Source organism: Pseudoliparis swirei, chromosome 16 (genome assembly GCF_029220125.1).
Source record: "Pseudoliparis swirei isolate HS2019 ecotype Mariana Trench chromosome 16, NWPU_hadal_v1, whole genome shotgun sequence".
Classification (NCBI taxonomy): Eukaryota; Metazoa; Chordata; class Actinopteri; order Perciformes; family Liparidae; genus Pseudoliparis; species Pseudoliparis swirei.
Genome location: NC_079403.1, coordinates 12,514,340 through 12,542,274, shown reverse-complemented (window position 1 = coordinate 12,542,274; position 27,935 = coordinate 12,514,340). Strand labels below are relative to the sequence as shown.

Sequence of the window (27,935 nt, the reverse complement as noted above, 5' to 3'; positions counted from 1 at the left end):
CAATTGGCAAATACATTGTGTACAAATGTGCAAATGTTCAAACGAATTATCTAAGTGTGGGTTGACGTTTGTTGTTGCCCTTTTATTTGTGGCTATAACCATCTTGTACTTGTTTTTGTTTTGTAAAACACATCGTTCACTTTTTTTTTTTTACATTAGGCCATGCAGATTTTGCGCGCGGCTCCGCTTTCGTCGCTCCGGTAAAGAAAGAGGGTTCGTGAATGTACAGCGCCGGGTGTTACTGTACGGTCTGCTAAATGGACCGTGGCCCATAGTTGTCGCAGCTCATCAGCAGTGAGCAGCTGATCTGTCCTTTTGGACAGACTGGACAGACGGGCTGCTCGCGCCCGCTGCGCTGGAGGAAAGACAACCATCGACTAAGGAGAAGGCAGACAGACGAGCAAGTGGTAAACAAATTGTTTACTTTAGACCTACATTTGTTGGTTTTTTGGACACCATGGTTAAACAGCGACACAGCAGAGCGCATTCCTGTTGCGCAGCTGTTGCGCCTCTTTGTTGCACAAGAGGGCCACTAAAGGTAAGGATGCAGGAAAGTTTCGGTTGTAATCAGTTATTCCAGTCCACCAGCCAATGGCGACGGGAATGTTTTCCAAGTATGCCTGTGGTGGGAAAAGGGAAGAGAGAAAAGAAGCTGTAGTCTGGAGCTGCTATCGAAAGCTGTTTTAATATTTACAGGTGCCAAATAGTAAATATACTATTGTATTCATGTAGTCTGATAAGCAGAGCAGACCACTCCCACATTGGTGTGACTGATGGCCATCCGGCAGCAGGCATATCTTTGATTGGATCCAGGAGACATTGAGCATGCCAAATATTTAGCGTATCAATATTTAATAGGTCAGCCCACCAGAGAAGTTGTAGATGTTTTGCAGAATGTTAGTTAATTGTCTTATGACGATAATACTTTCTTCTATGGAAGCTAAGTCTTTTTAGAGGGATAACATTAATAACAGTGTTTTCCTTAATTAATTTGTATTCTCTTGGAAAGTGAATGAACCCCATGTGAGGCTTATACATAAGTCGGGTTACTCGGTATCATCTCACTGATGGTGCTATGGACCACTCCACCAATCCTCTCCGCTTATAGTGCTGGACTACTGTATCTGTTCCCTGATTGGTCCATTCTTGAAGCTCTCTCCTCTTTTTCGTCGCCATGACGAGAGCTGTTCGGCTCTGCGTACGAAGATCGTTTAATGTAAAGATGCATCACTCACACAATATAATCATATAAATACTATTTATGTGTTTCTTCCCATGTGCCTCATTTCTGCGGAGTGATATTTTTGCTCCAGTGACACATCCATAATTGATGTCTGATACCACATCAACTGTCTTTAATGTTCCACATAACAATGAATATGATACCATATTAACACCAAGGCAATCCATTTGAGAGGTTTCCATCCCTTGTTTTGCCACATCCATCAGTCTTTCTGAACATCGGTAACACTGTTGCCAGTTGTGCTGTATATCTGTGACACAAATGCAATCCCTCGGGAGGTTGGATCAAAGCTAAGCTGTCATTAGAGTCACAATTGATACGATACCCACCATCGCTCAGAGCTCATCCCTTTTGTGGCACCAATAAATAGCCGCAGAGTGAGACCTCTTCACTGCCTCCTCCTCTCTGCAGTAAGGGATCAGAGGGGTGGTGGAGGAGAAATAGAGGGGAGGACAGACAGAGGCAGAGCAGGGAGTGGGCGGGGAAATAGAGGAAGAAGAAAGAGACATAGTGGTGAGAAGAGAGGCAGCCTCTCACTGATGCTGAGTCACATTACAGAGGGACCACAGCCGCATCCCATGAGTCTTTGGGAAACATGGAGGAGCTTGAGCACACCTGCCCCCATCCCCGGACGGTAGGGCATTTAAATGTGTCCATTTTCTCGCGTGTGCATGTCTTGCAGTGTGTGTGACAGAGAGGGAGGGGAAGACAAAGGTCCTGATTTCTCCCCTGTTACGAAACAGATCCCCTAGAGCATCTGAGGTTATGTGCTCAGAATGCTGAGTGGACAGTGTGAGTGTGGTCAAAGAAGGAGGGGATTTACACTTAGGCCGAAATAGCATGAATGACCAGCTGGAGGGACATTGCGGCAGTCAGAGGAGCCCCTTGTGTCTGGATATTCTCTTCTTCTTTGGTGTAATTCCTCGTCCCGGCATTCATGTCTGTGTCCTCCAAATGGCCCATCGTTGCCTTGTACTCTCCTCGGTCCTCACTCCAACCTATCCCTATACTTGTGAAGGTGTCTGGTCTTCACTGACAGTTATTTTTCTTGCCCTGTGTCCCTGTGCTTCTCTCCCATCCCTGCTTTAATCCTTCTTATGGCAGATGTTCTTTGCCCGAGCCAGAGTGGGCTTTTCTGTGCACGCTCATGCCGCAAGCCCTGATAGGCCTGTGAGCCCCTGGTCAGCAGGTTTAAGCTTCACCATCTGCTGAGTGTTCCACCCCTCTGCTCTCACAGTGCCCATAGGGAATCATGGGCGATGAGGGGGCTTCCCATCCACAACCCCTCTGCTATTTGTGTGTAGTTGTTGTTGTTGTAGCCAGATAGCTAGCACTGAGTTCTGATGCCTCTCCAATGGAAACAGGCAGAGACATTTAAATGTTTAATATGACTGAACACAATATTCAAAGGAAATGGGGCATATCTTTTTTTAAAGGAGTCTTGCATCTATGACAATGTAAAAAAGGAAGGCCTCCTTTACTTTCCTGTTGTGTTGCCTGCCTACATATATTCTGTGACTTGCAGACACAACAATTACAATCAACCTTTTCACGTTACATAGCTTGTTTCCAGACCTATAAGTTGCTGCCCACATCTCAAGATCGCTTGAGTGAAATGGAAATTCATTTGCTACAGCAGAACATAGAGCACGATGTGATGAGAAACAGGAATTGGTCAAACAAAAATGAGTACACGGTGTTATTAATAAACCCCAACAATAATGGGTGGTTCCTCTCTACCTCCATCTGCCTGATGGATCGTGGAGGTCTCCATCGTGGAATATGCCTACTACGAACTATTCATGAACTCTGTCATATTCATTGAATGTATTTTAACTTTAAATCTGTCCTTCTGTACACATGACATCTATTGCATCTGTCCATCCTGGAGAGGGATCCTCCTCTGTTGCTCTCCTGAAGGTTTCTTCCCTTTTTTCCCCCTGAAGGGTTATTTGGGAGTTTTTCCTGATCCGATGTGAGGTTTTGGGGCAGGGATGTCTATGTGTACAGATTGTAAAGCACTCCGAGACAAATTTGTAATTTGTGAAAATGGGCTATACAAATAAACTGAATTGAATTGAAATTTAGACCCCAGAGAGGTCAAATTCCTTCATAGACTTATGAACAATAACAGACACAAAGTAAATCCTTTTGTATACTCTGAATGATGTTATCACCTTGATACACAAATTCCAAATCTATTAAGAATTTCTGGTAAAAAAACAAGTAAAAAAATGTTAAACTGATGACATTTTGCAGAGGTTGAAAAAGAGGACAAAAGCTATGTTTTGAGCTGCTTAAGACGTCCCAAACAGAACAGGTGTGTTGAACATGCTGCAGTACGGACATAACACCTCCCAGATGTTTATGTTTCCTTATTAGAGCTCTCCTTGTCTCCATTATTAATCCTGGCCTGCTAATACTGTATAACTCGGATAAGGTTGACTGTTTATAGCTTATGACCACACTCACACTGTCCCCGAATCTTGCACCTTCCGCCAAAAAAAGTTCCTCGTTTGTTTGTGAAAACATTCTTTGGCAATAAACCTATTTCTGATTCTGATTCTGATTCTGATTCTGATGTTGTTTAATTTCATGCAGAGATGGGTGACACAGTAACTGTCCTCCATGTGGCGGGACCTCTCATCAAATTACACTCCCAAAGTATTTAAACAAAAATCTGAAAAACAACCTGCGATAAAAATCACACCACCAATGAACAATGTCTCGCGGTTATTTGAATAACCTTCGCATTAAGAACGCTTCAATTTCTCAAGCAGATTCACGGGTTAATGTCTTACTTTCACAACCCGCTCTGTAATTTTAAACCGCTGATTTGATATTTGACTGCCCCCGTCTGTGTCCGTGTAACATGCTGTGATGCCAGACTCCGCTTTTGTTGCTGTTCAAGGATACGTTGACGTCAGTTGCCTGCGTTTTCCACAGAGGCCAAATGGGTTTCCATTTTTTCATCCTCCGCTCACACTCCCACAGCTTTCTGCTCGGTACAGACTCCGATTATCATTTATTGGTGTGAATGATATTCAGTAAATATTCCCTGCAGTCAACAGATGGCAGACAAAAACGACTTCTCCGGCAGGCTCACACACCATTTAACCTTGATGGAGCTGTGACAAACATCCTCCATAATCTTACGAGTCTTTCTCTTCCTGTTGAATTTAAATTCCTATATTTAAAAATGATAGTCGCCTGCCTCTCCCATTTTATTCTTCCCTTTGAATTTGAGCTAATTTCGGAGGGGGCTTTCTACAGCAGCTCAATATCCCTGCCCTTGGTTTCTGTCACATGTTAATACACATATAGCCTACACATATACAAGTTAATGTCTGCTCTCACACACACACACACACACACACACACACACACACACACACACACACACACACACTCACAGTGATCAATAACAGAGTGCAGGGCTGGCTGGCTCTCAATCCATTGTCCGAATATGGAGCAGGCATCAGCTGTGGTCAATGATTTAATGGAGGTTGCTGTAATAGCAATGAGCATTGGAATGGAGTAATACTAGTGGAAGGATGGGGCTCGACAAGTGTTTTCTTCGTGCAATGTTTTCTTCATTTCTTCCTCCTTCTTACCTCCTCAGACTCTAACTAGGCCCGCCATCTTTGCCAGGGAGACCAGTTGTGATTGCCGTGCCCCTCATGAGAAGCTCACCATCGCTCAGGCCCGCAGAGGCACCCCAGGTACAGTAGACCTCCTCCTCTGCAGCTTCTCCTCATCATGTTTCATATTCGTCAATCCTGATTGTCTCTAACATTATTAGCTACTCATATCGCTACCATTATGGTTTCTGCTCTGTTTTCTACTCGTATATTGTAACGTTGCTACAACCACCTCTGCTCCGTGTCGGCTACTTCCTCTGAAGCTACTCCTACTACCACCAACAACTACTCCTACAGTATCACTTGCTTTTCAGCCACATCCATCCCTCTCATCTCACTGATACGACTGCAGAAGTTTTTTGATAAATGTGTTGCTGTGTGTTTACAGTGGACCGGCCGGTCAGAGTCTATGCAGATGGTATCTTTGACCTGTTCCACTCTGGACATGCTCGCGCTCTCATGCAGGCCAAGAACCTCTTCCCCAACACCTACCTTATAGTAGGAGGTAGACCACACACACACACACACACACACACACACACAGCTCAACATAACCCACGCAGAGTTGTGTGATTGTGGACTTCGTGCCTCAGTGTTTTATGTTTTGTGTGGTCCCCCCCCCCCCAATCCTCCATGTGCTCCTAACAGTGTGCAGTGATGAGCTGACCCATAAGTACAAGGGTTTCACCGTCATGACGGAGATTGAACGATATGAAGCGTTGAGACACTGCCGCTACGTCGACGAGGTTTTGAGAGACGCGCCCTGGACGCTGACGGCAGAGTTCCTCGAGAAGCACAAGGTGTGTCTGCGTGGTGGTTTTCCAGTATCTGAGGGTTGAACTGTGCATGAAGCATCTGGGGGCTGTAATCACTCCCTCAGGTGTGGAAACACCTGCAAAATAAGGGGCGTGTCCCTTCTAACTTTAGAACTGCCCAGGGTAACTTACCAAACCTTTAAAGGTAGAGACGTTATGGGCCGTCCAGAAGTCACTAATACCTGCTTACCATGAGTCAGATGCTGCTGTGATGTCCCTGCTATTTTCAGAAAAAAATACAACAATGATACACTTTTAAAGCATATTTTAGAGGCAGGCGAGTTAATAGGAATTAAACCAGCTCACTAACAAAGCGACACAACAGAGGGCGATGAATGTTTGAACTGCCCGCTACTTGGATATATTTGGAATAATAGAGTTTTCAGTGCAGATAAAATATCTCAGTTGTGTTTTAGAAATAATCCTCAAACCCAAAATGCTAATAAAAAAAACACAAAGGGTTAGGGTTAGGGTTAGGGTTCATGGACGTATCAGCTAGATATAGAATAGAACTACTTTAGAAGTTTCTCTCAGTAGCTTTGGGAATAGCTCTTAAGAGGAAACTCTTAGAACGCCTGGTAAGATAGGACACTACTTTAAATATGTTTATTTTGCACAACTCTGACTAACTGTATGTTTATGTGAGTGGTTTTTTCTCCTCTTCTTCTTCTCCTACCTCATGTGCAGTGTTTTCTGTCACACAGTCACGTCCTTTCATTGCTCCTCAGATTGATTTTGTGGCTCACGATGACATCCCCTACTCCTCGGCAGGAAGTGAGGACGTTTATAAACACATCAAGGAGGCAGGTCAGTGTGTGTTAACAGCATGATGAATACAAATATACCCCGGGCAGTTTTCAAATGATGTGTGTCCGTGCGTGTGTTTTTCAGGGATGTTTGTGCCTACACAACGGACAGAAGGGATCTCAACATCTGAGCTGATCACCAGAATTGTCAGAGACTACGATGTCTACGCACGACGCAACCTCCAACGTGGCTACACGGCCAAGGAGCTCAACGTCAGCTACATCAACGTAAAGAGCACGCTCAACTCTACGTGCCACCGTATTGTCTGTGTGGAATTATTGCAGCTATGTACAACAAGACGATGCAAGTTAACTGTGTGACATCTGGGTCCAAGGGAACATTTAAAAAAAGACACATTTCTGATGAAGGCTCTGTTTCTTTGGGGATGTGTTGATTCATAAACATTTGAGCTTAATGGCTTCTCCTCATCATTTTTAACCCCCTCAGGAGAAGAAGTACCGGCTGCAGAACCAAGTGGACCGAATGAAGGAGAAGGTTCGCACGGTCGAGGAGAAGAGCAAGCATTTTGTTTACCGTGTGGAGGAGAAGAGCCACGACCTCATTCAGAAGTGGGAAGAGAAATCCAGAGAGTTCATTGGCAACTTCCTAGAACTGTTTGGACCTGATGGGACTTGGGTAAGTAACTCTTTGACAAAGGCAATAATAACCGTCACCATCATTATCATCACTGTCTTCATGATCACTATGTTACACATCGTCATATCTATTGAAGCGTTGTTTTGCGTGAGTCCCTTTGAGTGTCTCAGATAGTGTTTGATATTAAAAAACGTCTTTTGATGCTCGGCCCTTTGTGCTGTTTGTACTCACGTTCTCTGCTGTTGTCCCTGAACAGAAACAGGTGTTTCAGGAGCGCAGTGGTCGGATGCTGTCCTACGCTCTGTCTCCCCGAGAGTCGCCCTGCAACAGTCCCCCCCGAGAACTGTCCCCACTGCGCTCTCCGTCCCCCCCGTCTCCCCCCGCCCGCTGGCACAATGCACGGCCCTCGCCCCCAACCTCCCCCAAAGGAGCATCTGCCTCGATAAGCAGCATGAGTGAAGGTGATGAAGATGAGAAGTAAATGGATTGTTGAACACACACATGTACAAACACACAGACACACACAGACACACACCCACACCCACACACACTTCACTTAAAGTACACTGTTTGAGGACTGCTCACACACAAACACAACACCGGCTGGATACTGAAACAGTTATCCTCAAGGAAGTTGCTAAGAATGCAATGCAGACGAGGATCATGGGAAATGAAGTTCTATGGTGCAGAGCTAAGAAGCCATCGCTGTCTCAGTTGTGTAGGCAACGGACGACAAAGGAAGTGGATTTTACGAACGCAGCGTCACAAGGTCCAGAATGCTTTGCGGCATCTTTCGGAGGATTTTTTTTGGATTGGTCCAGTGCTGATAGAGACTGTCCAACAGCCTGATCATAATATCACCTTGTTGTGTTTTGTCCTTTTATGTTTAGTTTAGCTTTTTTTTAAGACGCAAAGATTTTTTGTAACTCCTGTGACCACTAGATGTGAATAGGCACAAAGTTACAGAACATTGTGTTGGATGTTCGGCTCAACCGCTCATGTGAATCGACAGGAACTGGATCCATTCCTCACTGAGTGATGTTGTGCTTGTTGAACGGAGAATTGTGAATTAAAGAAAAGACACTGCACTCCGTAGATTAGCAGAAGTGAAGTGTTGGACAACCTCTTGGCACTAACACACATGCTAATTTGCATCATTTTAGCATAAATGTTTGGTAACTTATATCAAATAAGTAATCCACAATCACTGAGTCACTTGTTCACCCGCTACCGTTGTGACCACGACCAGTTTAAAACTAATCCCTCAGAGAATCATATGGAAACAACATGAGCCTGTGGGAATAGCAGCATGCATGATCCTGAAACATGTCCACCACGACAGCTCTCGTGGAGGACAACTGAATTTGGGAGTGGGTTTTCATCATCTCGGTTGTACAGCTTTATTTGAAATCAAGCAATATAATCCTAGTCGTAAAGTTCATATGAACAAAATTAATTATTTAATATGGAAACAAGGTCTGTGATAGAATGAGACACTAAAACAAGCCCCTTTAGACTCGAGTCTTGGACTGCGCCGATTGATTGTGATGAGACAGAAAAAAACAGCCTTTTATTAGCTTCTTGAATGTAGTGAAACCACAACTACAGGAGAGTAAATGTAGTCACCTAAGTTCTATGCACATCTTACCACGCAACACACACCATCCCCTCATCATCAATCATCCAGTGATCCACTGGTAGACGCATTTCTGGATATTCATCATAAAAAGCCATGTCTTTTTTTTACAGTTTTACCATGTTTTATCTCTCTCTTTAGCAGACATTCTCGCTCTTTGGAATTTGATGTCAGCTGTCAATCAAACCCGGACATCTTGGAGATGCAGTCTTTCTCCAGGACTCTGATGATACTTGAAATAAACAATAATTGAAGCCCTCCAGGTGAACTGTCAGCTCCTGAACAGCCGGATCATCAGCCTAATGTTTTATTTGATATTATTGGAAATATGTGTATTAACAATTTTTTTGCTCAGGTCCGCCCACTCATGCCAGGCCGGCAGACCTCTCTTCCACCCCAACAATACAATTAATACTCTAATGCAATATAGAGACCTACATGTCCTGTACGCACTACATGTTAATCTGCACTATATGTCCACACTTTAGGAAAGTTTGTCTTTTTTTATTTTTTAATTGTCAATGTTCAAACGGCTTGATATGTAAATAAATCTAAAACTGAATGCGAGTCACAACAGCAGTTTTCTTTATTGTCGGGTTTGTCAAGTTGATCTCATGCTGAATCACATTATTACACTGCTCTGCCACCTTTCTTGGTATATGATGTTGCATCCCCCCCAGTGAGCAAACATTTGTTAAAACTGTAGATACAGTAGGATAGAAAAATAGAGCGATCACTCCACACCGGCTTCATGTACTGCAAACACATTAATAATAGTTGTACACACAATATCATCTGAAATACCAGAGGAACAGAGACAGTGTCTCACAGTGAAGGTTGATTACTCTAAATCACACAACTGGAGTGGAAAACTTTTTTACAAAAGGTGTGAACTTTGACAGATGTTGATTGTGATTAAAACCGATTAAAAGGTGGTGAACCGAGACATTTAAAGAGAGAACACGCTCAAGTATACAACACTTCCTTCACAGCAGGTTGGTTGCTGAGCATCAATCAGTAAGTCTGGCAGGTTACGACAGCGTTGGCAGTGAGATCTTTCAGTGAGGCTGAAAAGCGGGGAACGCTACAGGAAGGGGGCGAGGGGAGCTTTTCAGACTGTACTCTTCACCTACGCTCCTTTCTTCTCACATCAGATGGCGCTAAAGGAGACGAGAGAAGGAAGCCACTTCAGATTATTGACACGTTTTTTGGGCCATGTTGGATTTAGGTGTGTCATTTTTCAGTAGTTATAAATAGGATTGCTCTTAGGAAGAAGGTTTAGCGAGTGCAAGTGGGGACCTGGGATCTTCCCTGATCATTATTAATAGTCTATATATAAATACAATATGATTGCATGAAAGGTAATAATAGCAGTAGTCATACAATTAAAACGTTCCTGAATGTGATTCTTGTGTCAAATATCGGATGGTTTGACACACTGCGTCTGTACCAAGAGATTCTGGGCTACTTTAGCCTCGTGGGATTTTCCCTGCTGGTTTTTCCCAACAATGCTTGATTTCCTTTCAGAAACATAATTCAACGTAATGCTGTTCCGATGTCAGAGATAAAAAGTAAATGAAGAGTTGTTTATCCAGGATAAAAATAAGTTAAAACTGTCAATTTACTCTGGATTTTAGCTGTATATTCTAATTCTTTAAGTTCGGTGATGGTAATGAATACAAAAAGGAACCCTTTAAAATACACAAACTTTGTTCAAACAGATTAGTAATACAACAACTGAGATGCAACGCTTAATGGATGAAGCACTGTTAGGGAAACAAGTCCGAGCTTTGAGAATGTCGCGTGTCCACCATGAGACATAAAGATGTATTCACACTTTTATAATCCTCGTCAGAGGCGACCGGTCCATGCTTCTCTGTGAGGGTTCACACAACGCATCATGCTGGTGTGGTTGAAGCTGCGAGGCATTTTACAAGCATCCTACAGAGGCTCCTTTGGCCCTTTAGTAGCTAAATCAGGGTGCAGCATTGGCTTGCAAGCAGAAATGTCTGATGAGGGTCAGTATTGCCGGTCGACCTTTGTTCTCTTACATTCCCCTGTTACAAATAAACTTCCATTTCCAGTGGAGCATTCAAGGCAGATTTTTTTGGAGCATGAAATATGATATAAGTAAGGCTTTCTCTCTTCACAAATTAAATACAACTTTAGAGATACTTTAAATAATGGACTGCTTTCTAAATTCTTCCCAAAAGAGATATTATTTTCTCTCATCTTGAGGCAATCCTGGCTTCTAGTTTCCCAGGCTTAAATACAAAACAGCGCTTTACTATGCCAATGACACACTGGCCTAATTGTGTCTTCCAAAGGAAGGAAATGAAACCTCTTCTTACTCATCCAATTTGCTCTGAAATCCAACCCCCCTGACCCATGCTTGTGTTTGAGAGGAAGAAATGGAATACAAGCCTTCAGTGATGGTGAGAAAGACCCTTAATCAGCAGTGTGTGGCTTATTCAGCCACGGGGAGGAGTGACCTCGTCAGCAAAGAAAGAAATAAACTCGGCAAAAATGCGAGTGAGATGGAGGGAGAGGGGACGGCGATACAGCGAGTTTAGCTCGAAGTAACCGTCGGATAGAGGAGGAAATGGAGTCAACATTAGGAAAGATTTAGAAGAGGGGATCTATACTTTGGAAGAGGTTCATTTTAGACTTCATCTTCAGAGAGAGCCGGCGGTAAATGCCACAAAAACGAAAGCTCCACGTGGATGAACGTCATTGCCATTGGGTGTACACATGTTCAGGGCCTGAACCACCGGAACGCAAAAGCAAATCTGATCATAAACCAAACATTTACCCAAGGGAAACCTTTCATCGGACATGCTCCGGGCAGAGTGCCTTTGGGCGGCCGGCAGAGGGCCGGGTTAGCGGAGTCAGGTCGAGTTCATCTGTTGGCTTTGTATTTGGACTTGCTGGCATCACGCGGCTCTTTGCTGGGGTTGCTCCAGTCGTCCGCCTCGGGGCTGGTCTTGTAATGCCGCCACGCCGACTTGTTGAAGACAGGCAGACGCTCAAAGGACTCACTGGAAAGGGCCTTCAGACAGAGGAACACAACAAGAGCCGATGAGACATCACAGTCATTCCTCGTGAAACGAATAGTTGGACGTTTGAGGCGACATTAAATATCAGCCCGGAAACAGAGACGATTAGCTTAGCTTAGCATTCATATAAATATTGGCGGCAAGGGAAAACAGCTAGCTGACACTTGGATTATTGTACGGATTAAATAGAAGAGGTAACACGTTTCACCTAGCCTGCAGTCTTTATGCTAAGCTAAGCTAATCGTCTTCTGGCTCTAGTGTCATAATTAACAAAGATGATAGTGGGGACAATCTTTGCATCTAGCAAAAAGGGGGATTTAGGACGAGGACTATGCAAAGTGTCGAAGATATCGGCCGCAGAGAATTTTATATAATTATAGTTTTACACATTATAGCCATAGAGTCCCATTATCGCCGAGACAAGGCAGACACCTCTCCGCCTAATATTTCCAACACTCGGCAACTTGCACTAAAACAATCTAGACTGATAGATGGCATATGGGTCAGAGGACAAACATGTGCAAATGTGCCTTTGGATCAAATGTGTCCCTTTAGACTCCGACCTTCCCGAGTGATATCTTTGGGAGAAAGAACACCGTTTGACTAGCTCCCTTTACCTTCAGATAGACGACAGCATCAGTGCCAACGCCCTCCATGGAGTAAAGTTTCAGGTCCCCCTGGAAGTATCGGGCATAGAGCCTAGAAATCGGCAAACCATAGCCAAAACCAGCCTGAATGGGGAGGAACATAATAAATGAAAATGTATGAGCTAAAAAAGGTTTCAAATGGTCACCATGGTCAATACTGATTTTATTTTATTTATTTATGTGTGTGTGTGTGTGTACCAATGGGACAGCTCCTTGCTCCAGGCTTGGTGTAGGAGCAGTGGAGTACATGTAGTTGAACAGACGATCAATCTTCCTCAGAGGAACTCCTCCTCCTCGGTCACTGATCTGAAGGCAGGTCATGGGAGAGATGGAGTGAGAGACCACAACAATTTGTCTAATCATGTGAGCACTTGCCTCTGGTTTACCTTGATGGAAAGATCCTCTTTGCCCAGAGTGACTTTTGCTTTTACAGGTGGTAATCCCTCTTCACTGTTTTCATGAAGCTCCACTGTGGCTCTCATTGAGTTCTGCGAACACCCCCTAATTAACTCAGCTCAGCACAAGTATGTATAAAATGATCATCAGATTGCAATTTAATTATGTTAAAAGAGCACTTCACGAGCTCGGTTTACGCCACTGACGCAGCACGGCTTACCTTGAAGAGCTCAAACAGCATGTGAAACAGATGAGAGGGCACATACACCGCCTGGATGGGCTTTTTAGGGGCCTTCACTGGAAGACAAGAACGAAAGCTAGTTATCTTGAAGTAATTAGATGGTGAATGTGACCATTACAGCACTAAATTTAGACTCCAACAGCTAGATGGACTAGACAGAATGCATTGCGCTGCTACAGCTGTGTGACAGATTACAGGGAGAAACGGTGGGAAATCGTGGAGCACAGAAATCGATTACTGTTGAACTCCTCAATCTTCAGCTCGGGAGCAGCCAAGTAGTACTTCTCACACAGCATCTTGGCCGTGTCGTAGGCATCTGACAGAAGAGGCAAAGCAACGAGTCAGGGCGGAACAAGCAGAGAACGTTCACCGTTTACATTTGGATGCCTGTCACAGGTCACGGACGTGGCGGTTGTCCCTCGCGGGGGCACGGAGAGTGCAGCGCAGGGTCCACATGCTGCTGGAGCGCCTGCTAAACGGTCATTGTGTAAACGCGCCGACTAGTGCAAACGAACTTGCATTGATCCGTGTCACTCTCGAGAGTCGCTGGTGTGATAAAACTCAATTGATTTCAATGAAGCCCCAAAAAGGTTCAACCCATCGATAACAAAGCATTCCCAACAGAGTCCATTGAAACGGAGGATTTCAAACTCACCACTCACGACTTCAGCCACACTGCAGGTGGGATCAATGCTGCCGATGTGTTTGGGGTGGGCAGGGTTGGTGTCGTCACCAAACAGGAGAGCTGCACAGAAACAGACGGGTCAGTCCCCAAACAGGAACTTGCTACTGGGACAGTAGTGTGCTGCGGATCCATGTAAACCAGTCGGTGTTTGAGGCTCACTGTGCTGGTTGATGAGCATGCGGAAAGAGATGCGATTGGTGTAGAAGCGGTCGAGGAAGTACTGGATGTTGCTGCTGATAAACGGGTCAAAGCCAAACTTCTCCTTGTACTCGATGACTCCCTGAGCCATGGTGGGAACCACGTCGTTGTGACGGTTACGGATCTCAATCAAGAGCTCCAGGAAGCTAAAAACAAAATAGATAAATTAATACAAATGATGAAAGCCCTCCTCCTACCTCTCATGGTAGATCGTCAATGAGGTTGTCCAATCGTAAAGCTCAGGCACACATTTGTATCATTTAAAAATAATAGGGACAAATTTGAAAAATGTAATTAAAATGCTCAGTCGGGATGAGTAACGACGTAATATCATGTTTTTTACATTTCCATTGAACTAAACAATTTTCAGAAGAGCGTTCTCTAAACAGACTCACATTCCTGAGGGTGTCCATCAGTCATGTGTGACTTATATCTCACTGCCATGGTGACAGTACAAATACACAACTGTGTGCTAAGAGGATTAGTGACCTCAAGATCACATAAAGCCAGCATGCAACAGCTGGGTGGATGACAAAGACGTACTTGCATTTATGAATTATTAGTCAAGGCAATGTTCTCTCACTCATTCAGAGCTTGGCCGTCCTCTGGCTTTCTGTTCTCATAATCCAGTAGCTCCACAAAGCTCTGCATGTACCTGAAGCAAACAGAGGTCAAAATGAACCTTCACACACACACTCATTAACAATACCACTACTGCACTATGACCTTATCGTCTGGAAGCGTAATAAAGCGGATCTCTCGAGGAAGCGCCTCACCATTTCTGCACCAGTCTGACTGAAGGCCGGCTGAGCAGTTTATCAGGGAGCAGGTTGACCTCTCGCATGGTGTTGGCCAGCCGCACCGGCAGCTCCTTACGCAGGAACATGTAGGATGTCTTTTCACAGGCATTGTTCCTGCCTGGGAAAATAAAAATACATTAAAAAAGTGAGTGGTGGAGGAGGTTAACATACCAGCCAACGCAGCTATAACTTAAGTATGTGGTCGAGAGCTGACGTCAGCATGTGGACCCTGTTAAAGTCAGCAGAGAAAAAACACGTCCAGCTGTTCAAAGGGCTCTTCACAAATAAAACGTGTGCAGCTATCATCTTCCAGGAAGCCTGTTGTGCAGATATTGTGTTGCCCTGTGACTGCCCTCAAAGAGACAGTAAGATATGATATTTTAGTGTCTGTCAGGCTGAAAACAAGATGATCTGGCACAATGAAAGGAAACGTCTAATCATCTCTGCTCAAAGGGAACAGCTTCCCCCTGATTCAGCAGTAAAAGGGGAAGAACTCTGAAATTGTAAAATGGGGTAGTGGCACCAGCAAATACTGACTTAGCATTGCATGACCCTCTGCAGCTGCTGACGACTCCACTGTCTCATGTGTTCCCTTTTGAAACACACCGCTATCCCTTACCGCTCTTCTGACATGAACAATTACTGCCAACGAGATTCCTTTTCTGTGTTTCTGAACGCACAAGTGGGATATGCTTCCTGTACTTGCACGTCCAATCATCAGCTGTAGAAACAACTTGCGTAACAGAGATGATGTTTAATCAGAGACGGATTAAGAAAACTAAGCCTGGAGTGTGGTCCCGACATTGTCATCTTGCATTTTAAGTGTCATGTCGGTGCCCCGTACAGTTATTGACTCCACATCCACAGAGAAAATAAAACACTGTAGATGCAAAAAAAATACTTTTTATGTAACTTCAAGTAAACTTAAAATCAGATATTTCAAACTGAAATAAGCAATAAGCAATTCAAAATGGGGGTGTACATGCTGTTGTGTGAAAATACCGGTTTGGATTAAGCAATGCGTCACATGTCCACATAGTAAACAAACCTGCAACAGAGCGATGTCATGCAGAACCCCCAGCATGCATCGCAGCATACTGATTGCGATGTTCTGAGTTATAGTGAACGTAAACTCCAAATCTAGATGCTACGTATTCCAAAGTATTCCGTTTAAGAGGTTGCCCTTGACACTTAAAAATGATGACAATAGGGAAAGCAATAATAAAACGTCAGGCCCATGATTCATAATGAGCAAGTCGCTCCTGTGAGATACTCACCAAAATCCAAAAACTGTTTGATTGAGAGCGGTGACGGAGAAAATCTGGAGTAATACTCGATTTTGGGATTTACGTTTTTCATCAGAGACACAAAGATCCTCATTTTGAAATCTTAATGGTGATGTCTGGATGAAACCAAGAGAATGAGACTCAGAAAAAACACGACCCTTAAATCACCATCCGCGGTCGCGTCCACGGCCACGCAGACGGCCTCCTCTCTCGTCGGCGTCCACGTTGGTCCGCGTGAGTCTCCAGAGGACACGAGACGACGTGTTGGACAGATAGATGTCCATAAGAGTTCAGACAGGACACGACCAGAGTGACACCAAGAGGGCTACCTGGAGCTACATTGTTGCGCTTTCAAGCTCGTTGGAATCAAATAAGACTTCCGGTGGCAGTGCTTTTCAGAATAAAACATGGTATTGCGTGGTATTTGGGGTAACTGATTAGAAGCACTAAATAGAAAGTTTCTAGAGAGGAACCATTCATAGATTGTTTATAACGGCCTTATAAATGAGAATAACACATGTACATTATAATCCCTATAAAAGAAAAATGATCAGGTTGCCATGTTTTGAAAATGTCTCTTGCTGGTTAATCCTCCAACACAATCTTTTTATTTATATTTTTGATATGCAGATTTTCTCCAAACTTGAATGTATAACTTCTAACGGCAGTTTATTCTTGCTAATATCTTATAAAAATAATATTAATTCTACAAATAAACTAAATAAAGTGAGGTTATGTTAATATAATCTTTATTGCAATTATATTGTTATATGAAGTGAGAGTAAGTCATTTCTTGGTATAGAGGGGGTAAAAGAAGGAGCAACATTGTAGTTGTTTTTCAATGCAAAACAAATACAATATGAAAAGTGTTCTGTAATAAAGTCCATCAATACACTTGCTTTGCTTTTTGCCTCTTGTATCCATCACGACAAGACAACTCAAATTGATCATATGAGCTCAGACCCTCTGGAAAACCCAACTTGTAGACTTCAGGGATTTTTTTTAACGTTATTAATTACTTGGAAAAACTCATACTTTCAAATGACTTACCTTGTTAGCCAGTGGCTTATTGCAATAAACCTCTGAATAACTCTGAAGGACCGGGTTTCTCTCAAAAGACTGACTGCTGTCCTATCTGCCGACTAGACATTCGAGATGTTCTGTACAGCTGGAAAATATTTTATTGTGAATGACTAATATTAAGACTTCCGGCCTATTCGGACCGTCTTGACGCTCCAGCCGACTCGAAAGTCTGGACTCAACTGCACATGCGCTAGGCTTGTTGATGCCCGATGGTGATTGGCTTAAAACGGGTACGTGAGAAACAGCAGCGGCTCAATTGGACGAGGCGTGTCAATCACATTCGTTGCCACCTTGGTTATGCGCTCACTTCCACATGCAGCGTGAGGTCTACAGTCCCGGGTGTGTAAGAAGATGTCACGTGTGGTGTAATAATGTCCAACTAGATGTCTCAACGGACTGTGGGAAGAATCCCTGGTAGTTGAATTGACAAAACGCCGATGAGAAGAGGCAGGGGATGAAAATGCCGTTATGCATCTACCAGCGAGGTTAAGATTGGTGCTGCCATCTAGCGGCACAGAATGAAAGACATCCTGCATGGTGGGTCAACTGAATGTGAAAAAGAATCGACAGTAATGCAGGTACATTTCATTTTTGGATGTTTAAAAGGCCATTATTTCTTATAACTTCCTGTGAATTCACAGAAAAGTTATTTGTTAATTAATGAGAAAAATGAAAAGGCTGATACTGTCAAATGTATCTAGCAGCAGATATACAATTCATCATAGATGAAACATATAATTTCTACTAATACATTAATAATAACCTTTTTAATTACATTTTTTGTTGAAAAATAAGGGGTGTGATTGGTTTGACTGTTCAATGAAATAGTTTGAACCTCTGTTACACCCCCAAGATACATTTAAAATGTCCTAATTTCATTTATTCATACCAACTTATAAAATCTTTGAATCAAATATACATGCAGGAAATAATGACACACACACACACACACACACACACACACACAACCACACAACCCCACAACCCCACAACCACACAACCACACAACCCCACAACCACACAACCCCACAACCACACAACCCCACAACCCCACAACCCCAAACACAAACACTTCTCATGCGGACGAAGTCATTGCAACCATCTTGGTTTGTTCATTGACGTCCTGCTCCTCTTCGGGTAAAGGATCATACAGTCGGCGGAACAGCAGGCGTGTTACCAGCGTGATGATGAACATTTCCAGGATCAAAAGCTGCTGACTAATCACTGTGGAGACAGAGGTGAAGAAAGAATAGGCAAACGAATGTCAGCTGCGAGTCAAAGGAAACCTCCTGGAGTCCTTCTCGGATGGATTGAGCAATAGTTAATGGAACGGATCAAAACATTGGCTGAATGGTTTGGGCTCTATGGATGGATGTTGACTCACTGTATCCTCTGGTTATTGCTGAGAAGGGCGGAGCACAGGCGATCGTTCCCTTTAAAGCCAATATGTTGATGAGAGCAGTCTGCAACTGACTCAGGATCAGCACAAGCTACAAAAACAAACATCTCTACTGTTTAACCGGACAAACAGAGCGCTGGAAAATACAGTACAAAAAAAAAGTATGACGGCCCTATAGATTGACATGTTATTAAAAGTGTTTACTTACAGCCAGCAATATATATGAGCTGTGCTAGTTCCTGTCCACCATGAGATGTGTAAAGAGCTGTTTGTGTGCATGGAAGTGCTCGGCACATATTTAAAGTGCCCCTCGTGCCTTACCTGGTACATGGCGTACTTGGGGATGATCTTGATAGTTCGCAGGGCAACCCTCAGGTGCATGAACGTCATCGCTACAGGCCACAGGGCTATGATTGTCAAGATGCCTATGAATGGGTTGATCCATATAGCAGATCCCTCAATGGTGAACTGAAACAAGACGCAAAGTCAACATAGAAGAAGAATTCAGAGAGACTGAACAGAACCGCAGAGAGAGACGCTTGAAAGTGTGCTCACCTGTGTGCGCGCATCACGGCTGAGCGATGCGCGCGCCACTCTGTGAGTGCTGCGCGTGCAGACAACATTTAACGGAGCCGAGCAGCGCGTGCGCTCTGATCGCTCTTTTAATGAAGTATCAATACTAAAAATATGCTAAATCACATCGTTTTTAACGTACGGGTACTTCGTTAGTATCGCTACACCGTGCAGCGTGACAGCAGCAGATGTAGCGGACTAACATTCAAGCTAACCCAACTTCCCAAACGCTGTGGACATCTGAACGCTGATTGGCCGAGACGCGACACGTCCCATCAAAGATGTTTTATTGCGAAGAGCACCACTTCATATTTTCTCCGTGTCTCACTGCAATCTCAACGGCAGCGGGCAGGGTGAAAAAGAAAAAAAAAATCGGAACGCGTCTCTGGTATTGTTCAGGGGGCCGGTCCAAATGTGAAGGCGGGCCGAATCCGGCCCGCGGGCCGTAGTTTGGGGACCACTGCTTTAAACCAACAATAATAACTACTAATGCAACTACATTATAATGATCAACTATTTTGTTAAACTATCATTTTTTGGGGGGTGCAAAATAGGGAGTACTTCATAATAGATGTACAAACCACACCCTCAAGTAATATAGTCATAATGATTCATCCAGAAGTGTTGGACTAACCAACCGACAGACTTCCATTTCACCATATGACTAATAAAAACAGCTTCATATTTTGATGACAACAATACTCTGAGAAGATCCTCCTTCATTCATTAAATCATCTTGAGTCCTACATTTGCATTTAGGTACACATTAAATAAGCATGTTCTTCAAGCTCCTTTGTGCTAAAGTGTTAGATAGTGAATAATAGACTGATATTGATGTTTAAATCTTAGCATATTTAGCTTTTTGCCCACATAATACAACAACGACTATTAGCATAAAGCATGGAAAATAAATAGAGCACATTTAGGGATACAATGACATGGAGAGATGCCATCAAGTGTTTTCCATGTTAGTAACTCACGTCAGAGAGATCAAACGTCCCGTTGGTCCAGAGGAAAATGGAAAGGAGGGTGAAGACAATCTTCAGGATGGCAAACTGGAAGGAGCCAAGTTTGAGCAGGAAGAGAGTGCGCCTGCAGTTGGAACAGAGTAGCCCCCAATGACAGATCATGTTTTTTGTCTCTAAAAACATTTTTAAAACTGTTCAAAGGCCATTGTGGAATCCTCCATTGTACCTGGCTTGGATAATTGACACAGGATGTTTTAAACAATTCAGAGAGGCCTCTGGCACACTTTTGGCTTTAGACATGCGCAACAACAACAACATTAATAGTCCCTCTGTGGTGCATTTGATGTAACACTGGGCACTGTTTCAAAGAAACATAGCTGAGCATTTCTTGGCTTGACAATCATCACCATCATCACCATCATCATCATCATTGTGTACAGCAGAAGGGTTTACGCAAAAGGATGATCTGCGTTGTTGCAAAGAGTGAACACATGTTACGCGGTGCGTCGCCATAGAAATCAGTTTGACATCTGACAATTTGGTGAGAATTCCCTAAACAGAGAACAAATACTGTATAAAAATAAAGGTCATGATCGCTGACTTCGTTCAAACTTGACAGATCGATCAATCAACTGTGACACATAGTGTGGCTGTAGCCAGTGCTTACGCATGCTGGCATTGCCGTGTACCGTGCTACCGTACGCACTGGGCCCCGCCCTCAAAGACCTTCAGCCCGTATTAATAAAAACGGAGGCTCACATGTAGTCTGTGTCTGATATTGTTTGCACAGTGCGACCTTCAAACAGGCTGAACACATTGTCAGAGTTCATTAGTCTGTACCCTCAAGCAACAATAGTAATCATCATCTTAGGAGCTGCACAGGATATGTGCTTTATTTGCACTACTGGATGTTTCAATCATCACCTTAGTGTCAGGGGTCGTTCATACTCAAATTAAATTCTGGTTTATTTCCACATGGTTTTAAGTGTTTCCCATAAATGTCGCTATTGTGGCTCCATGGTGTGTGCCAACTTTGCACAATTCTATTGTTCTGTTTTTTTTCTTCAAATAACCCTGATTGGTACATGAATCCTCTCAAACACGTCTCGGAGGACATGAAGCAAAGAGGCGTCTGAAAAGTCCATCATGCCTCACTGCAATGGGATCTACATCTGGAGCCACTTGCCAGCTGTTTACTGGCATGCTCTGACTGGTAATGTACCATCTACTCCTAAACTCAAAGATGAATGCAAGGATCTTGGGGTCTTTTCACTTGGTAGAGTTAGATTTTTTTTTAAAGCAACAGTGCTTCAAATAGGAAACACATGGGACCAAAGCACTCTCAGAAAGAGGCCTTTTCTCCCTTAAAAACCCAGTGCGAGTTTTCTTATGTGACTGTAAGAACACAGCGAAGAACAATGTGTTCTTGAAATCAACAATCATACTAGCTAAGATTTGATGTCAGTTTTGTCAATCCACAGGAATGTGTCAAGTATGAAAGAACACAACATTTACACAGGTGTTACACAAGGCAACACAAGTACACACTATTTACAATAAAACACAACAAGTAAGTGTGTGTGTGTGTGTGGTGTGTGTGTGTGTGTGTGTGTGTGTGTGTGTTGTGTGGGTGTGTGTGTGTGTGTGGTCGGAGGTGTGTGTGGTGTTGGAGGTGTGGGGTGTGCTGTGACAGTCCGTCCTGCTGCCTGTCTCTGAACCTGAGGCGTCTTTCTGCCAGTCTCCCCTGCAGCTGGTGTGGATGTTTGTGTCTGTCTCTCGACTGCCTGAGCTGATCTCTGGGGTCCCTGTCATGGCCTCTTGACCAAGTCCCTGCAGTGGCCTGCACCTGTCCCTACAAGTCCTGCAGGGTCTTGCAGTCGGAGCACACTGAGCCCTGCCTGTCACACGCTCTTCTCTGCCAGCAGTTGCTTCCTGAGGCAACTCTGGGCCACTTTCAGGATCCCTCTGAAGAAGGATCTCCTGCCTCTTTAGCAGCCCTCTGAGGAAGTGATCCTCTTTCTTGCTGCCGCCTTTGCCCTGTGATGTGTTGTGTCCTCTCATGCTGTCCTCGGTGATGTGGACTCATGTGCCATGACTCAGTGCCACTTCCCTCCTGATGTGTTGGTCAGTAGTCCCCTGGTGTCCTGTCCTTGTAAGTCCACAAGTCTAAAGTCAGTCCCTGCGTTGTCCAGTGGTGAGCTGTTGTCTGTTGTGTGGTGAGTCAGATTGGCCGATCAGAACTTCGAGGTCCTCCAGTGTTGAGACGCACGTTGTCTCAGCCAGTCCACCACCACTGTGTCTGTGCAGGCCCATCCATGGCTGATGGTGTTGGAGTGCAACCTGGCCACCACCGGGCTGACCTGGCCACACAGTCATGTGTGGAGGTGAGCAGGGCCTGGCTGAGGTGTGAAGGCTGGGTGAGGGGGCCACCTTGCCACACATGGATTGGTGCACAGTCAGCAGACACCACCATTCAAGGGGGTGGTGTTCAGTCCCGGATCAGATTGGAGTCAGTCCAGTCTGGAGACAATGACTGTGCAGCAATGAACCAGGGGACTCAATCAGTGTCAGCTGAAAGGTGGCTGTCCACAGCTGTGAGATGAGAGAGTGTGGTCTGCTGTCCAGATGAACAGCAGTCATGTACCTGGTCCATGGAAGACAAACAAGCCCAGTCCAGGGATGAGAAAGAGGAGCGGATCCATCTGTGCAGGAGGGAAGAGACCAGCAGCTCATGACCAAGGATTCCTCAGCCCAAGATGACCACCGAGGTGAGGTCATACATGCTGAGTCATTCACACCAGGACAGGGACATCGGGCAGTTCTCAGACAGGCGTGACCCGGACTCAGCAGGCGAGACCAGGACTTCAGGTGAACACTGGAGCTGGCTGGATGGACATTAGAATGTGGTACTCGTCGTCCAGATATGTAGCAGCATCCTCTTATGCTCTTTCCACTCAGACCAGCTCAGTGTATTAGTCCCACACACACAGTGGTGTGTGTGTGTCCCCAGCGCTCAGAGAGAACTCACCTGCAGAAATCAAAGTCAGTTGTTCAGCGGTCGAGCTGTTTTGCAGTGTGTGCGCCTCTCATAAATGAGTTCAGGTCGTCCGCTAGGGATGCTGTTCTCACCATTCTCAGACCGCTGCTCTGGTCTGTCTGGTCCGCCTGGTAGATGCAGCAGTCCGTAGCGCGCTGATTCTGTCGCTGCTGTCTCTGCTGTCTGCTCTGTCTGGCCTCCTCCCTCCTCTCCTCCTCTTCTTTCCTCCTCCTGTACTAGACCATACAAGATCGACTGTAGCTGCCGGAGGGGACGCGCAGCACAGCTTCGCAGCACGGGCGCTCACAGCTTCAATGGATGGGTCTCTATCAACCCGCTTTTGGTTGGGAAAGACCTTAACCCGTGACGACGGGGGTATCGGCGCCGTTTGGCTATGGTCACTTCTGTTACTCAGGAACTGCTGCTGACGCCACTGGACTTGATTGACTCCCACTCACTTCAAGAGTCGCAGCTCAGCCAGATTGCCTTTGTCAGACCACCGTCAGCTTCTCGTCACTACGCCGTTCCGCGTCGCTAGCGGCCTACTAATCTTTCAGAAGCAGGGCATGGCGGCTTAGCGATGGCGTAACGGAGGCGGAGACAGCCTTGTAGCCTCTTAGGCAGCCTCTGAATGTGGTTAGCAGTTCTTTTCTCTGGTTGTCCTCTGGTAGTGCTCCGTGGTGTGGTGATAGTTTTTTTATTTTTTTAGTGGTTAGCCATTTAGTCCCATTAGCCCACCACAGCGTTAGCCGACCGCTGGATACTGCCGCTGATACACATCATGCACGTCATGGGTGGGTCGTCGTGGTGGTATGTGGTGGTTGTGGTGGTGTATGTACGGGGCTGGTGATGGACCGAGCTGGACGGGTAGGATAGATGGACGGACGAATCAGATGTTCCAGTTCCAGGAGCAAGCAGGAAAAGAGAGAAAGAGTCTTTGTTGTCTTGTCGCACCAATGTTGTTCCCCCAACTTCCACCCTCCACCCTTAGTTCTGTTCTTTCGGCAGAACCTTTAAAAAAAAACGAAAGGACTCCTCGGGGGGATCGGGCTGCGGACTCCATCCGCACCAGCGGGTCAGACAAAGATATGTTTCCCCTCATGTCCTGTTTGAATCTGATCTCCTCCTATCATAATCTGATTATGCTCCAGACATCATCCAGAGACAAGAGACCAGCTGGGCAGAGGTGCTGGATGAGCGAACTCTCAGTCTGTTCGTTCTCTCGCTTCCCCTTTTCCCCGTCTTTTTTCTCGATGTTGCCCTCCACTGTTGTTGCTGTTGTTGTTGTGGTTCGCTTCGCGCCACTCTGCCCGCGCCGGATGGATGGAAAAAAAAAAAAACCCTTGTTTTTTTTTTTGTTTATGTCAAAAATGTAGCTGTGGTGTGTCTGATGCTGTTAGTGCGATGTGTTTTGAAAAAAAACAAAAAATAAAAAAAAAAAAAAAAAGAGCGCATATCTCAGGAGCTACCTCGACGGCGTCTGGACATATAGCTGAGGTGTGAGAACCATGTACTTCTCTTCTTTCATGCTACTTGATTTTCATTCAAATTAAAAAAAGAGAGAACACAAACAAAGAGATGATGAGCAGATTTCAAAATCCACATGTGCTACTTTGGGAGCTGTCCAACAACACATGCTGCTACCATCAAACCAAACACAGGGTTATCGGAAGCTGGTCCTACTCAGGGAGTGTGTGTTTCAGCTTGAAAAGCAGGACCAAGCAGGAACATTGTATTGATGAAGAAGACGAAGTGAAGAGCGAGTGCATTGTGGCGCTTTACCGTGTGATGGTCACCTGCGGCAGGCAGAGGCAGCAGCAGCAGCACGGCCCCGTGCTGATCCTAAGTTTATGTGTCTTTGCTCGCGTCAGGAAAGCTTCATCTCCGCCCACCTCCTCCAACATCATTATGAGGAACTTGAACACCACAATGGCAAAGTAGCTACGGATAGACAAGTATTGTTGTTAAAAAGAACACTTTGAGAAGTATAAACGGACATTTTGAGAGGCAGTAGAAATGAATGAATATACTATGTACATAACATCCACACACATTGCACAATAGAAGCAGTGTTTTCTATAAAACTCCCGGTAGGTTATGAAGTTCAAGTTTCCCCATCTGTGGTTTTACACTGCAGGGCTCTGTGGGTAATAAAAACACACGGCACACACAGGGATGGGAGGTGAAGCTAAGAGAAGCAGAGAGAGGGGGACCCACCAAGCAGAGGTCATATCTGTAAACATCGTGGCTCTGGGGATCCACATGCCCACACACGACATGGTGCCAATCACCTGGAGGAGAGAAAGCGCCATGTGAGCATACAGTGTACTGGGCCAACACAAGCCACAGTCCTTCACAGGGCCATTCTTACCGGTGCCGCCCCAGTCACCCAGATGATCACGCTCTTCTTATTGGCGGGAACTTTCTTATAGATGAAGATACATTCCTCAAGGAAGACCAGCATGGACACTGTGGCCATGAAGGTGAGCACCGAGTAAAGAACGATGCCAAAGATGTCCAAATCTTTAAGGAGAGATGGAAAATTACAACCAGTTAGCCGTCTCGTCTTTGAGCTGGGCTTTTGGACCCACGGGTTTTTCCCCAGAAATTGAAAATTGGTATGATCTTTATTGGTATTTTTATCGGCCTTACTTAACACTGCCAGTTAATAATAAGTGTGGAGCGTGTGCTAACAAGACTAAGAGTCCACAGCCATGTGGGAACAGCACACTGTTTGGAAATGGATGCTCACACATGTTTGCCACATTTTGAGAGTGAACCAAAAAATGATACCGACCCAGACCTGGTTGAAGGTTCTGTTGACTCCATAATTGTGTTTCTTTGAAGGGACACAGAGGTCAACGAGGAATTAAAGTGGATTATGAATCAATGTGAAAGTGAAAACAGCACAGTGTAAAGAAGTAACAGGGCGGCCTTTCCAGGAAGTAGTCTGCAGAATGCAGATGTTTCAAACAAGGGAAGGTACGTGATGTCAACATAGATAAAGATAGAGAGGAAAGGTTTAGTCTATAGTTTCATGATGTTGCCCATACTTGCGAGTATTCTGGCGACTTGCGTCATTTACTCTCTGGTATCCAAAGTCTGTAGCAGGCAATCAGAACACACCCAAACCAACATACTTTCCCCGCTTCATGGCGGATTTATTTCCGGATAGGCGGTCACTCTGCCCTCTTGTTGACGCAGCAGACTTTTTGAATTGTTTCTAAATCCTGACGATAATGTTTCATTATCGTGTTTCTACAATTCTTTATGCAAGCTTTTCTTCTCTCACTGACACCGCTCATCAGGATGGTGATACTGGTGAGACTTTGAAAGTGTTACCATCAAAACTATGTCGCCCACACTGTATTTTTGAGGCCGATACCAATATTGATATTTGGGAGAAATCTGATAACGATAGATGTGTTTTTACAGAAACACATTAGGATGAGATATCTTTATACGAATCCCTTAAATTTGGAGAAATCATTTTGTCTAAGATAAATTTGACAGAGCTCTCTGGTGACATTATTGCTGAATCACATAATGGATTTTGGTCATTGCAATTTCTTCTTATTTATTGATGATATATATATATATATGTAAACCAGCCAATTTATTGATCAAGCTCATATCGTTAGAATATACGGCCGTATATATTAAGCAATCTATCATGGATATATTAAAATGGAGAACATTTAAAAAAATTACAAACTTATTTTAATAAATAATGATAGTGCTTTTTGGATTACACAAAATCAGTAATGTATCAGCGGGTGATGTTGAACCTTCATGTAGTCTTAATCATAAAAAAGTCTGGTTTGTTCAGAGAAAATACAGAAAAAAGTTAAAGAAAATATTACACACAAGCCAAATTGTAAAGAAACTAAATTATTAAGTGGCAACCTTATAAAAATGTCTATAAATGTTACGAAGGAGGAATCACCAATGTCAAAAAACATTGATTACTGTACATGTGTACTGTACTAGCATACAAAGCAATGTGTTGTGATGTATTTAGTGATGTATTACTTTAAGATTTATGTCATACAAATATTATTAAGCTCTATTTAATTGGTTAAATGGCTGCAGATGACAGGCTGCAAAACCTCGAAGGAGTGTTATGAGCAGTGTAACGCAAAGTGAAATGGATAATACAACAGGAGTCAGAAGCCGATTAAGGAATGTACAACCGCAGGCCTGGTGAAATGGATTTGATAATCGAACAGTAACTGAGCTCTGTCTGAACAAGTAGCATCATTTGGCAGCTTATGTGGATACTAGTCTTGCCATATTTTGTTAATCCTAGTTGTTTTAACTGAGGTTGCAGCAGAGCTCTTGAGAAGAACCCAGCAAAAAATATTTGACTCTTTTTGAATTTGGACAGAAACAGTGTGGTTTATGGAGTCTGCTGGAGGGGTCCCCGTCTCCTCTCTACAGCCCCAGAGAGAAGTGGGGCGTAATCACTTAATCACAACCAGAATATTAGAGTTGAGTCTCTCTTCCCCCACTGCTCCCAGTTCAGTGGCCAAGTACAGACACATCCAACCGAACTAAAGAGGGCTTCCTGCGGATGACAACTGGACATAAAGCGCACGAGGTGGAGAGGATCCTCTGCGAGCCCCGGTCTACTCACTGAGGATGATGTCGATGGCGAGGGGCGGCTGCTGCATGCAGCTCGGGTCGATGGTTCGGTTGGATCCGTCCTCCATGGTGGCTGCTGTCGGTGGACTGTCACAAATACAACGTCCAGCTTTTCTCCTTCATCCAATGATGCTGGTTGCTCAAAGGTGCGTGGACGCTGCAGTGCTCACCCTCCTCTCCACG

The 27,935-nt window shown here is 44.4% G+C and overlaps 4 protein-coding genes across 12 annotated transcripts in view; 1 reads left to right on the top strand and 3 right to left on the bottom strand.

The window, feature by feature from the left end:
• The window catches only part of pola1 (polymerase (DNA directed), alpha 1), a 76,293-nt gene extending 64,656 nt beyond the window's left edge, over nucleotides 1-11,637 (bottom strand). For 2 of the 3 annotated variants that reach the window (XM_056433518.1, XM_056433520.1), the window contains exons 1-3: nucleotides 11,552-11,637; nucleotides 1,573-1,648; nucleotides 436-620 (exon numbers count right to left, since the gene is read on the bottom strand). The gene's annotated coding sequence lies outside the window, so the exon portion shown is untranslated. The remainder of the gene's footprint in view (nucleotides 1-435; nucleotides 621-1,572; nucleotides 1,649-11,551) is intronic. The other variant, XM_056433519.1, reaches the window with a different exon arrangement.
• On the top strand, nucleotides 405-9,306 carry pcyt1ba (phosphate cytidylyltransferase 1B, choline a). Of its 5 annotated transcripts, XM_056433532.1 has the most exons (10): nucleotides 405-538; nucleotides 4,866-4,965; nucleotides 5,273-5,389; nucleotides 5,533-5,684; nucleotides 6,428-6,506; nucleotides 6,591-6,733; nucleotides 6,954-7,142; nucleotides 7,360-7,564; nucleotides 8,884-9,002; nucleotides 9,095-9,306. In XM_056433532.1, the coding sequence occupies exons 1-9, from the start codon at nucleotides 458-460 to the stop codon at nucleotides 8,964-8,966; spliced, it is 1,149 nt and encodes a 382-aa protein (XP_056289507.1). In that variant the 5' UTR covers nucleotides 405-457; the 3' UTR covers nucleotides 8,967-9,002; nucleotides 9,095-9,306. The 5 variants fall into 5 exon arrangements, with proteins under 5 accessions (XP_056289507.1, XP_056289509.1, XP_056289506.1 ...); XM_056433531.1 differs by having other exon boundaries at nucleotides 406-538; nucleotides 8,884-9,306; XM_056433533.1 differs by lacking the exon at nucleotides 405-538 and adding an exon at nucleotides 1,731-1,877 and having other exon boundaries at nucleotides 8,884-9,306.
• On the bottom strand, nucleotides 4,052-27,935 carry slc51a (solute carrier family 51 subunit alpha). Of its 2 annotated transcripts, XM_056433541.1 has the most exons (9): nucleotides 27,745-27,935; nucleotides 25,480-25,631; nucleotides 25,326-25,399; nucleotides 24,891-25,049; nucleotides 20,084-20,195; nucleotides 18,852-18,998; nucleotides 18,516-18,621; nucleotides 18,258-18,355; nucleotides 4,052-4,168 (listed from the first exon to the last, which is right to left on the bottom strand). In XM_056433541.1, exons 1-9 carry the CDS (start codon nucleotides 27,818-27,820, stop codon nucleotides 4,067-4,069), a joined length of 1,026 nt encoding a protein of 341 aa, XP_056289516.1. In that variant the 5' UTR covers nucleotides 27,821-27,935; the 3' UTR covers nucleotides 4,052-4,066. The 2 variants fall into 2 exon arrangements, with proteins under 2 accessions (XP_056289516.1, XP_056289517.1); XM_056433542.1 differs by lacking the exon at nucleotides 4,052-4,168 and having other exon boundaries at nucleotides 17,711-18,355.
• Nucleotides 9,302-16,371, bottom strand: pdk3a (pyruvate dehydrogenase kinase, isozyme 3a). 2 transcript variants are annotated; one of them, XM_056433529.1, is made up of 11 exons: nucleotides 16,040-16,371; nucleotides 14,739-14,880; nucleotides 14,546-14,617; nucleotides 13,924-14,108; nucleotides 13,735-13,824; nucleotides 13,318-13,395; nucleotides 13,059-13,135; nucleotides 12,829-12,930; nucleotides 12,641-12,748; nucleotides 12,413-12,526; nucleotides 9,302-11,788 (listed from the first exon to the last, which is right to left on the bottom strand). In XM_056433529.1, exons 1-11 carry the CDS (start codon nucleotides 16,140-16,142, stop codon nucleotides 11,639-11,641), a joined length of 1,221 nt encoding a protein of 406 aa, XP_056289504.1. In that variant the 5' UTR covers nucleotides 16,143-16,371; the 3' UTR covers nucleotides 9,302-11,638. The 2 variants fall into 2 exon arrangements, with proteins under 2 accessions (XP_056289504.1, XP_056289505.1); XM_056433530.1 differs by lacking the exon at nucleotides 13,318-13,395.

What these genes read in the sequence shown, in the direction of transcription:
- pdk3a (XM_056433529.1), bottom strand. Translation starts at nt 16,142, where the DNA reads ATGAGGATCTTTGTGTCTCTGATGAAAAACGTAAATCCCAAAATCGAG. An exon ending in GACGGCCAAGCTCTGAATGA is followed by an intron (nt 14,109 to 14,545) that starts GTGAGAGAACAT and finishes TTTTGTTTTTAG; the next exon opens with CTTCCTGGAGCTCTTGATTG. An exon ending in CATGCTCATCAACCAGCACA is followed by an intron (nt 13,825 to 13,923) that starts GTGAGCCTCAAA and finishes GTTTCTGTGCAG; the next exon opens with CTCTCCTGTTTGGTGACGAC.
- slc51a (XM_056433541.1), bottom strand. Translation starts at nt 27,820, where the DNA reads ATGGAGGACGGATCCAACCGAACCATCGACCCGAGCTGCATGCAGCAG. An exon ending in CCGCAGGTGACCATCACACG is followed by an intron (nt 20,196 to 24,890) that starts GTAAAGCGCCAC and finishes TTCCAACTGCAG; the next exon opens with GCGCACTCTCTTCCTGCTCA. An exon ending in GGACGTTTGATCTCTCTGAC is followed by an intron (nt 18,999 to 20,083) that starts GTGAGTTACTAA and finishes GTCTTGTTTCAG; the next exon opens with TTCACCATTGAGGGATCTGC.
- pcyt1ba (XM_056433532.1), top strand. Translation starts at nt 458, where the DNA reads ATGGTTAAACAGCGACACAGCAGAGCGCATTCCTGTTGCGCAGCTGTT. An exon ending in CACCTACCTTATAGTAGGAG is followed by an intron (nt 5,390 to 5,532) that starts GTAGACCACACA and finishes TGCTCCTAACAG; the next exon opens with TGTGCAGTGATGAGCTGACC. An exon ending in TCAACGTCAGCTACATCAAC is followed by an intron (nt 6,734 to 6,953) that starts GTAAAGAGCACG and finishes TAACCCCCTCAG; the next exon opens with GAGAAGAAGTACCGGCTGCA.